Source organism: Trachymyrmex septentrionalis, unplaced genomic scaffold, assembly GCF_001594115.1.
Source record: "Trachymyrmex septentrionalis isolate Tsep2-gDNA-1 unplaced genomic scaffold, Tsep1.0 scaffold62, whole genome shotgun sequence".
Taxonomy (NCBI): domain Eukaryota; kingdom Metazoa; phylum Arthropoda; class Insecta; order Hymenoptera; family Formicidae; genus Trachymyrmex; species Trachymyrmex septentrionalis.
The window spans coordinates 3,268,429-3,279,545 of NW_017305800.1; the positions used below are offsets into that span (position 1 = coordinate 3,268,429).

At 37.8% G+C, this 11,117-nt stretch overlaps 2 protein-coding genes across 5 annotated transcripts in view; both read right to left on the reverse strand.

The window, feature by feature from the left end:
* Window positions 1–19: 19 nt before the first annotated feature.
* On the reverse strand, window positions 20–6,467 carry LOC108752938 (1-phosphatidylinositol 4,5-bisphosphate phosphodiesterase classes I and II). Of its 4 annotated transcripts, none has more exons than XM_018494183.1 (18): window positions 6,216–6,467; window positions 5,763–5,909; window positions 4,898–5,169; window positions 4,729–4,813; window positions 4,215–4,626; window positions 4,008–4,128; window positions 3,737–3,932; window positions 3,314–3,647; window positions 3,052–3,234; window positions 2,754–2,963; window positions 2,362–2,681; window positions 1,959–2,273; window positions 1,809–1,853; window positions 1,545–1,746; window positions 1,232–1,454; window positions 852–1,167; window positions 574–765; window positions 20–497 (listed from the first exon to the last, which is right to left on the reverse strand). In XM_018494183.1, exons 1-18 carry the CDS (start codon window positions 6,312–6,314, stop codon window positions 375–377), a joined length of 3,795 nt encoding a protein of 1,264 aa, XP_018349685.1. In that variant the 5' UTR covers window positions 6,315–6,467; the 3' UTR covers window positions 20–374. The 4 variants fall into 4 exon arrangements, with proteins under 4 accessions (XP_018349685.1, XP_018349684.1, XP_018349687.1 ...); XM_018494182.1 differs by having other exon boundaries at window positions 852–1,170; XM_018494185.1 differs by lacking the exon at window positions 1,809–1,853.
* Window positions 6,468–10,169: 3,702 nt separating this feature from the next.
* Window positions 10,170–11,117, reverse strand: part of LOC108752795 (protein cornichon homolog 4) — a 2,183-nt gene continuing 1,235 nt past the window's right edge. Inside the window, exons 3-4 of the mRNA XM_018493884.1 lie at window positions 10,472–10,725; window positions 10,170–10,359 (exon numbers count right to left, since the gene is read on the reverse strand). Coding sequence (XP_018349386.1) covers window positions 10,296–10,359; window positions 10,472–10,725 — 318 coding nt within the window. The 3' untranslated portion in view covers window positions 10,170–10,295. The remainder of the gene's footprint in view (window positions 10,360–10,471; window positions 10,726–11,117) is intronic.

An 11,117-nucleotide genomic window follows, 5' to 3' on the forward strand; every position in this document is an offset into this window, starting at 1 on the left:
CATGTAGCACCGAGCTGCCTGAAATCACATGATCTGTCGTTACCATCAATACGGTGACAAATTCCCGGCGGGATGGCAAAAACGTTTTATCGTCGCCGAGCAACTATAGATAAGCGCTACATGCAAACGTTCTATTAATCGTTATTGATTCGTTTTCTTGTACAAGTGTCGGGAAAATATTACGTCCAAGTAATATCTTGCTTTTTTTCTTCACGTACCTCTCGTTACAGAACTCAGACTGCGATTCGCGTTTGGTGCACCAGATTACATAATTGGATGCTTTGGACGATGCGTACAATGGCACGAGACACAGACATCCGTGAATCAATGTCGTATCCTTATTTAACACATAGCTAGATGACTTGTTTCGTGAGTCAATATGTATTCTCGCTAAGTGATTCGGGCAAGCTAGCTCCACCAGACGGTGACAGGGGTAATTCACCACTTTCGTATTTGCTGTAGCGGCTACTATATTCGGCCAGCAAGTTAGCTTTCACCTGTGTGTTCACATCGGAATATATAAAAAGATTTCACGAATAAAATATATATTATTCGTTATGTTAAGGTACAAACCTTGGCTCGCTCCTCTTCCAGTTTTTGCCGCACTTCTTCATGCTGTCTTTCCAACTCCGTTCTCTTCTTGTCATAAATTTTCGTTAAGCGCGTACATTCATTTACACCTTTTTCCACGGTCGATTTTGCAACTTCTCGTTTTATACGTTCCAACTCGGCTTTGTCTTTGTGTACCTTGGCCAATAGTTTGACCTAAAGCGATAAAATATATCCAACGATCAGTTTTGTTACGTCATATGTATATTTCGTTGTAGAAAAGTATTGTAATAAATAAGTACCTCGCCTTGTCTCGTAGCTTGCAGCTTTCGTTTAACATCTGCAGTTTCTCTATCTAGAAGCACCTGAAGCATTTTTAATTGATTGGATTGCGATGCTCTCATCACTTTCTCGACAGTTGCAAAAAGATTTTCATAATATTTTTCCTGTAGTTCACGTTCTTGCTGAACATGCGCCTTGCATACGGCTAAAAATCGTTCACTTTGACTTCTGGGTAAACCTCTAGTTCCTTCGATTCCCTCACGATTTTCCGTATCCTCAGGACATTCGGAAGTCTCAGGCATGGTCAAGGTGCTTAAACCCACTTCACTCGAAAAACTGCTTAAAAAATAATGCGACTGAATATTGTAGCAATTTCCGCCATCTTATTTCGTATACTTACATAGTTTTACTCGACAGTCGCTTTACCAGCCTGTTGCTCATATAAAATTTCGATCTATGCTTCTCGCCGTCGATCGAGGCTTTCTGCGACTGTAACCGCATTTTTTCTTTCTCGTGCTTTTTTCTCAGAGATTCAAGTTTCTTTTCAAGTTCCATCTTTTTCTCCCTAACCAGCTTGTTTTCCATGAGTTTTTCCAAACTTTCGGCTACTATTTCGTCACTTACTATAACAGAGACGAGTTGCCAATGTATAAAGTGAAAAAAGAAAGGTAAATTGATTTTAGTGAAAATAACTAAAAAATAAAAACACTTACTATTGCTAACATTGACTGGGCTTTTATTTATAGACGTATCGACTGATTGAACTGCAGGACAAGGAGTGTCATCGTCCACATCCACTGTGTCTGAACTACCTAAGCCACCGATAGATGGTCTACTGTGTAAGCTACTGGAAGTTGGTAAAAGACTTGGCAATTCGCCTATGGACTGTAATCGTTTAGCTTTTACAACTTCCTCCTGCAAAAATAATATTGTTACTAACGTATTGTAAGAGAGCCAAATCGCGTAAAAAAACTTACAGCTGGTTTAGCAGTACTAGGAGTATCGCCAACTTTACTCTTATCCTATAAAATGTTAGTAATGTTAGTAATGTTAGTAAATTTGGAAAAAAACAAATTGTTAGGAAGCAAAAAGATTAGTAAATCGCTTAGCAATATTTTAAATCATACTTCGATTTCTTCCGGTTCTTCCAAATAATCTGTAAGAACCAATAATTGGTTCTCTCTCTTCTCCACTTCGCTCTGATATTTAATGGGATTCGCCAAAGCTTCAGCAAGTTCGCTCAAACCATCAGGAACGTAATCTTTCACGATAACGTGTAAAAACAGATTCGCTAATGGTAGTGGTTGTCCACATTCTGTTCTTAATGCTACGTGTCTATATCCTGGGCATAATCCAACTACGGGAAGTACCCTGTGACCGATTAAACGTCCAGACTCTTCGTACGCTGCTATCCTTATTGAGGCAAGTTCCGGCAAAACTACCTGAGAATGCGCAAACAACACATCATACAAAAACAATATTTTATAAAAAAAACTTACAATTAGAAATTTATGCGAATTATTATTTCACCTTCTTAAATACGAACGGCTCTTCGTCGTATATAGGATTAATACCATTATTCGGTACAATTTTTGTACGGAATTTCTTTCTTACGGTATCCGCTGGTAGACCATACATGTCGACTTCCACGTAAGTTCCTACTCTTTTGTCGGTTAAAAATTGTGCGGATATTACGTGGATATGAACCGTGCCTGCTATAATACCATCAACAGTAGATTCAGCAAAGGGATCTAACCGCCGATCTTTCCTTCTCATAAATTCCGGTTTTAATAGATAACCGCAACGTTTATTATACTCAAATATTCCCAGATTTAATTGCATTGCCAGGTCTGTTATAAATAAAATCAAATTTACTTTAACAGTAAATAATAGATAATATACTAAATAAAACTCTTATTTACCGAGTGTTTGATAATTTAACGCAACCAATTGACATCCCGCATTCCAAAACACTTGTGGCATAAAATTACTGGAATCAAATCTCGTTCCTGCTGGATAAACCCTAGATAGTTGATGCTTGTTGTAATTCACAAACTCTAGTGGTTTTTCTTTCAAGAGAGTCGTAGCTTGTTTTTCGTCAAAAGATGACATTTCGTACATACGTTTTTTTTCTACAAATATAGTCGACATAAAAACTCACTATTTTCTCAAAATATGAAAAGAATGCATATAATATTTGCATTAAGACACTTTACGCACTTTCAGCAGATTCGAAACTATTGAAGTGTACGGGTTGCACATAATTAACTAAAGCTGAAATTTCTGCGCCCGCCTCTGTCTCTTTGGCCGCAGATTTATCTGGTGCGCCTTTATCACCTATTTTCAGTTTTATATCTTCCACATTAGACTCATCGTCCTCCGTACTTGATTCATCTTCTTCGTCTAAATAAAAAGATCAATTCATCGAATATGCGTGTCTCTTCCATCAACATATTTGCAGTTTCAATTTTCTATTACCAACCTTCATCATCCTGGCCACTGTCTTTACTACTCTGTCTTTGTTGCAACATCGGCAGATGAGGAATATCACCATTTCCAATTTGCTGCTCATTTTCAGGTGCGACATCATCCATTTCATTCTGAGGTATTATATCCGGCGGAGGACCGTTTTCTCCTGCAGCAGATAGATTCGCCGTTCCATTAGTTTCATTCTCTGTGGTACCTTCAACAGTATCTAAAGCTTGCTGCTGCTTTTTCTGATGCTTTTTATGATGATGGTGATGCTTCTTTTTATTTTTTATTATTATTTTGCGCTTTAGTAACCCCGGTGGTGGAAGTTCTTGACCAGGCTCTAACTAAAAATAAAAAATATCATTCAATTACAATCATAATTTTTGCGCAAAATTAATTTAATTTCTCCATTAAGCGTAATATTTAAAAATACCTTGTGCGATTCGAGTGGCGCATCAAGCAGCATTTCCCCGAAAAAGTCTCTGCAGTACTGAGCAATTTTGGCTTGCTGCCTTGGATTGCAGTGATTTTCGAAACTGAGAATAACTGGGTAATCAGATGTTTTAAAAGCAGTTTCAGCAATTGCCTCTATCACATCTCGAGCACATATTTCAGGTACGAATGTGTATCTAAAAAGAATTTACATTTTTAATTATCAATTAAATACTTTTTTATGTAAAAAGTAATTGTGATGATATTTATACCCGTGTACAATAACAGGTTCATCAAATTTTCCATTCCAAAAATCTAATTCAACGCATCGACAACCAGATAGAAGACATTGACGATAAATTTCTACAGAACTTCTTCCAGTAAGTTGATGTCCTGAATAGAAGAAACATTTTATAAATACTCAAATATTAAGTGTAATGCACTAAGTGTTATAAATAATTATAACAACATTTGTATACCTGTTAAATATGTGTTGTGACTAGAATTTATAAAATAATGCGGAAGCGGTTGATCCATATCCTCAGACAATTCAAATTTAGAGACAGCAACAATCGGATTGTCTTCACTCATAAGATATCTCAAGAATCCGTCGAAACTCAGTTGCCCTTTATTTGCATTATATTTATTGGGTTCGTACTGATTTATAATATCCTTTGCCCTTGCTTCATTTGCATAGGGATACAGTATTTCGTTGAGGCGCGGATCTCTTTGCGACTTGTTCAAAAAGTCCACAAATTGCGAAACAGACATCACTTTACGTCTACCAATAATTCCTTCAAACACTTTTTCCACGTCTGATCTCTGAGTCAGTGACTTGTAAAAGTTGAAGAAATCTTCGAATTGAAATTTTAACAACGGCACGACGTCATTCTAAGAAACAATATTGTCATAATAAGTGAATATATGTATGTACAAAGATATTTTACAGTAAAACTTTTCAAGGTTAATATTTACGACTTAAATAGAACTCACTTTGCCGGATGGAAAGCCAGAAATATCGAGTGCTTTCTCAACACGCTTGCGGTCATCTTTGTTTTGTGCGAACATTTTTACTATACTGTAAAACGAATCAAATATAGATCTTATCCTATAAAAGAATCTTACAGACAACGTTAGAATTGCACATTACAATATTACTCACTTTTTTACTGGTATCTTTTCATTTTTATCAGTAGTAAGTATAAGCTTGGTATGTGCTTTCAATAAGAACATGGTTGTACTAATGTTTAATTGAATCAAATTGTACGCCATTTGAAAAAGTTGTTCTGACCAATGTTGTGCTATTTCTGCACGCGTTGTGCAAAAATTAATAAAATTCATATTGACAAAGTCAGAGCCGTAACAGATTGTTACAGTTTTATCTTCTAACGAGTCTTGAGAACCCATTGTTACAAGCGATTTCAGCTTTGGATCCTACAGAATAGAATTTTTAATTCGATTATAAATTTATCTGTTATCTCCTCTCTGACACACTAAGCTTAAGACATATAAACAAATGAAGTTCCTAATAATGCCACTAACACACCTCAGCGAGAACAAACAAAAAGTTTCATACAATGAACTAACTAAATGCACACAATGCTGCATGCAGAAGTATGTCACTTCATTTAAAGTTCTGCTTATTGATTTATAGGAAAACTGATCCAGCTAGGCGTGTTATTTCAATGAATACGGAACTGCCTTTATCTACCATTGGTGCTAGTGGTAGTAGGTGTGATAAAAAAAGCAAACTATGTATGGGACATAAAGTAGGTAATGGTCTATTTATAAATTAGTCAATAATTATTATGTGATGATGCTCTGTGCGTCATTGATATAATTATGGAAAAATTAGAATTCTCTTTGATTATTCGTTTTTGAGCATTCGTAATTCAGTATTTACTTTATATATCACCAGTATTTACAATACTACATTACTAGTAAAGTGGTAGCTTATGGATACATCAGTAATGGATACATATGCAAATATTTGTTATTGTTAAAAGGAACACAAGTAAAATTAATACCTTTGGTACTTTTGCATATTTTCCTGTGCGAGTATCTCTTATAATTGCTATGTCCAGCATATCCATCTCATTATTTTGATCCACCCAGTGTAAGTAAAAACCATATTTATCCACTTTCAAAGTCACTGGCGTTGCCACCCCAGAATCCTACGATTACATAGCATTTGATATTATGAAAGATTTATTTTTGCCGCGTGACTGTTTACTATAATTGCTGCATAATATATGTGTTTCCGATAGTGTCATGTCCAAGTTGATTTGTATCGGGAAAAGAAAGTGACACGAGTTATTATCATAGAATTCTAATTCCTTTTTTTTTTTTTTTTTTGGCGTTGCTAAATTAGGAGGAAGCGCTCTTTTATGCCTAAAGTGACCTTTTACATTTATACTTTTACTAGCGCTCGACATTAAAACTGTCGACTACCAGCCGTAACATTAAAAATACACACGAACCTCGTCCCACTTGATAAACTTCTCTCCAGTTTGCAGCTGCTCGGAAACTTCCACCGGCTTTATGTGCATGGTGACACCTGTACCCTTATTGCTTGCCATCCTGACTCTTTGTTACCACAAAATTTGCGCTGTTCAACACCGTATCTTCTTTATGAACGTAGTGGCAAAGCGACGAGCGGCGTGGAGAACGGCGGTAGCGAACACGCGGACGTTGACCACGAGGATGACGACGATGATGATGATGATAGCGGTGGCGACGGCGACGACGGCGACGGCGACGGTAACGACGACGACGACGGCGATGGCGACGGCGACGGCGACGACTCAAACTCCAACTCCAACTCCAACGGTGGTGGCGACGACAATAACAGCAACCACGACGACGACTCCGACGACGACGGCGACGGCTTCGACGACGACGGCGGCGACGGCTTCGACGACGACGACGACGACGACGACTCCGACGGCGACGACGACGACGACGACGACGACGACTCCGACGGCGACGACGTCGACGACATAAGCCTCATTGAGATTTCAAGCATTAGGAGCACCTGGATTACCGTGTTTTGATCGCCGCTGCTGGTACCAAGGCGAGGGCGACTGTCGCCGTCGTCGTCGTCGTGTTGAGCACACTTCGCGCGTATAAATACACAGGTGTATCTTAAGGACGTGCGCTCGACGCGTCCCCGGGGAGTCTGCGAAGGACCTCGAACGTCGAACCCAATCACTCGCGAGCCGAGTCACGGGTTCAGCCGGGTCGTCGCGACTGGGCGAAGGTCATCCACGGAGACATTTCATCGACGAAGAGGAGCGTACCGTGATGATAATTGTCCGGAGCACGAATCGGGTATCCTTAACCGAAAGCGCGCGCGCGCGCACACACACACATACACACGCACACCCTCACACACATACACACACACACACACGACAGGACTCGTCGAGAGAAAATGATGGGACAACGACGATTGAAAACGCGACTGGTCACCGACTCTCCGCACGTGTGGTTGGATGTAACAAGCACTCTCAACAGTCTCAACGCTACTCCCACGTTCAACCGCCCGCTTACTCGTTGATCCGGCACGGCCGCTCGCTCCGAAGCTGCAGCGGCGGCAGCAGCAGCAACATCGTCATCCTCCTTCCGCGCCGAGTATCGCGCCGCACACCAAAGACAAGCACCGACAGCACCGCGCCGTCCGCGCGCCGTCAACACCAGAAGGCGCTCTACCGGGAAGATAGCCGCGCGCGACCACCGTTCACGCTTCAAAATTCATTTCCATGCCGCGATTATAATCCACGATCCCGTTGATCGCGACGTCAAAGAGATCCATTATTAATTTCTCGCGGCTTAACATCCTTCAATTACAGCGATTTCGTCCGATTAACATTAATTTATTTGATTAATTCAAGTGACAGAATTGCTGGAAAGATTATTTTTAGCTGTATAATTCATTGTCCCTGATCTAGTCGATAGTTAGTCTGCGTTCTAATTTCCTTGAAACAGCAAAAAATTAATTTTATGCATGTCAACAAAATTATGTATAAGATCTCTTCTTTTTAGCTAAGATTCATCTTTTTTTGTTTTCCAAAGCAGAGAACAAAAAAGGAAGGATGAATCATGCAGAGTAATTCAGCTGAAAAGAACAGACCTTTATAGATATTATTTGACAGAGTTCAAGAGTTCATCTCGGAGTCACCCTCGGCCTCTCTTGAAAACTGATCGAATCGGCTTTTTATTTTTTAATTTCTTAATTTTAGTTAAAATATGCCAAATGTGCTTTTTAGTCTTAATTATGAAATTAAAAAGTTTTTTTTCTCTTTCCGAGAGAAAAAAATTCTTCAAAACTAAACCCATCTAACATTAATTATTCCAGCAATCATTGCAGCAGCACTGCATTCTAACAATATCCTAAGCAAGAAACATTTTGGAATACTTCAATAATATTGCAACATTTTAGTAACATTGCAGCAACAATTGTTACAACGTTGTAACGTTGTAATGTTCCGAAATGTTTCTTGCTTACTGGGATTGCAATAATATTGCAGTAATAGTACTCCAAGCTTCTATATACACACACACATACACACACACATATATATTTATATATATATATAATATACACTGTATGAAAAGCGACTGTGATTCTTTTCTCTGCTTTTTAAATTACAATGTGTGTTTCTATATTTAAAAAAGAAATCTTTTTCTTCACTTTCATCTTTTGGAATTTTTTCAATCTTTCCACCGTAAAAGGACGTGATTATCATTATAGTATGGCTCTCTCGTGTCTCTTCCACTCTTCTCGCACAAAGTGATTGCGGCGAAAAGACACGAAAGGCTGTATACGCGAGAAAGGTGATGAAAGAGATTGACCAACGAACGTTAACGAGGGCGCGAAGAGCGCCGAGAATTAACGACACCGGGGAGGATGGGAGTTGCGCGACCCTCTTCGATTATTATCCCCTCGGATACATACGCGCGGGGATCGATTTGCGGTTCTCCGTTCCACAAATTCCGGAATCCCGCCGCGCGGGGCCTCGTAGCGCATCGATTTTGCATTAGTTCCGAGCAATTTGCACGACGCAACGACGTGGCGATGAGAATTAAATGGGTTTCCGACGGCTCGGATGATAGACTCCGTCCGACCGAGGGTTCTAAATTTTTCGGAGAATACGAGATAAAAAAAGATCTATACGCGACACACACATGTATATGTCTTGTGTCTGTTTCTATCAATGTAGTTTAATTTTAAGCTCGGTTCAACTAGTAGCGTTTTCGATCATAGCGCGTTTAGAACGAACTGGGTTGAATTTAATGATGATTGCATGCTCTATTATTAATAGAGAATATAACATTAATCAATGATAGAGCATGTGATATCGACCTCCTAGGTCAATTCAACTACATCCACTACAAAAACTTGCTGTAACTTTTTTATCTTCTTCTGATTTTAAGAATTAGGAAAAGACGAAAATTAAGTTAAACCGAGATTAAAATTAATCTACATTGATAGATAGAAACGGGCATTAGGGTGCATTCCGTTTCACGCATGATGTGCATGATGGATCATTTTACTCTTCATTAATATTTGGCGAACAAAGGATAAAATGGTACATCAAGCGTGAAACGGAACGCACTCCTACGCGACAACTATGTAGATTCCGCTTTGAATTCGATCTAAAAATAAGCGTGCCCTTCCACAATAAAGAGAGGACGGACTAATCACCTACACCGCACCCATTAAATCGATCCAATCTCATCCAATTGCCATTAAACTTAAGTCAACTTGACTTGGCAAACATGTGAAATAGAACGGCAATGACAGTGACGACAATGAGGTCTCACGTTCCCGTGTATTCTCCTCCTTTATGTCTGCGATAGCGTCTCTTATCACCAACTTGGGATTCATTTCAACGATAGTTGACAAGAAAAATCGTGTAATATAACGATTGAGAAATCACAGGTCGCGGTCCTCCTAAAAAATATTTGTTGCAGATTATCGCATTTGAAGGAAACAAGGAGAAAGGGGAAACTTCAATAGGTTGCATTCCCGTATTCGGATTAAGATATAATGAAATGTGTAATATTAAAATATTACGATTGTATTATTACTCTTAAACACGCAATCCCTATTATGATACAGACATTCACTCTTACATCGTTTAAGACTAGAAACTTAAAATCGTTCGCAAATGGACGTGATAATACATTTGGTATTCGTTTGATATCTATACAATTCCCATTTATTTTATTAGGCCTTAGCGCGAATAATAGTTTCAGGCCTTGAAATCAAAAGTATTATCAAGTAGACGAATGAGAAATATTTATCAGAAACTGTTATCTTGAAATAAATTGGAACCAAAATGATAGCAGTTATTTGAGAGCAATATACGTATTCATTTAAATATTTAAATAAAAATGATTCTTAAATAATGGGAAAATCACTTCATAAACAACACTTATTATTTAAACGTGATGTGCCGTGTAAATATAGTGGAAGTAAAAAATTCTTATATCATTAGAATATAAGATAACATAATATATATATAAAAGAGATTTTTTTGCCTTAATTTCTATGTTTACAAATCTATTATGTCGTCGTTTCTATTGATCGGGTCTCCTTTGAGCAACGCCACAATCATGCTAAAGAGTAAAAAAAGAATAAATGTTTTCCATTTCTTACTCACTACATGTAAAAATATGTATCTTCCATATTTCTTTTATTATGTATAAATTGTATTTATGTAATACTTACCAATAAAGATAAATGAAAAAGAATACAATGCAATATCCGAGATGAATCATGCAATCACGCGTGTATCTCTTCAGCTTGCTGCGATTGTGAATCTCTGTGGGATCGTAAACTCCCATATTACCACTGGGAATGCTAAAGTATTCGTAAAACAACCAAATTGACATTGGTATGTTCATCAGCGTTAATATAAACTGTCCGTGTATCAATAAAAGAAATACCACAAACGTATGTCCTATCAACTTTGGCAAAACTCCCTGCAAATTAAAATAATGATGAATAATTTACATCACATTTGTGTGTGTGTGTGTGTGTGTGTGTATACAGAACGTTTCACAACTACCGAATTTTCTCTTAAGGACACATTCTTGAAGTAATTTTGAGACGAAAATTCTAAACAAAAACGTCAAGATTACAATAATTTTTTAATTATATAAATAATTATATATTTTGAATTATATAATATAATTAAAGATAGTGTGTAATTCGAAAACTATTATAGCCTCGATATTTTTATATTAGGATTTCGTCTTAGAATGTGTTCAAAAAATGTAGAAATAATAATAGAAGCTCTAAAAGTAAAATTTTTTACTTATAAGCATTTAAAGTTAACTTATAATTCAAAAAATTATTGTAGCCTCGACATTTT

What these genes read in the sequence shown, in the direction of transcription:
- LOC108752938 (XM_018494182.1), bottom strand. Translation starts at nt 6,314, where the DNA reads ATGGCAAGCAATAAGGGTACAGGTGTCACCATGCACATAAAGCCGGTG. An exon ending in GTTAAATTATCAAACACTCG is followed by an intron (nt 2,682 to 2,753) that starts GTAAATAAGAGT and finishes TATTTATAACAG; the next exon opens with ACCTGGCAATGCAATTAAAT. An exon ending in CTAGTACTGCTAAACCAGCT is followed by an intron (nt 1,747 to 1,808) that starts GTAAGTTTTTTT and finishes TTATTTTTGCAG; the next exon opens with GAGGAAGTTGTAAAAGCTAA.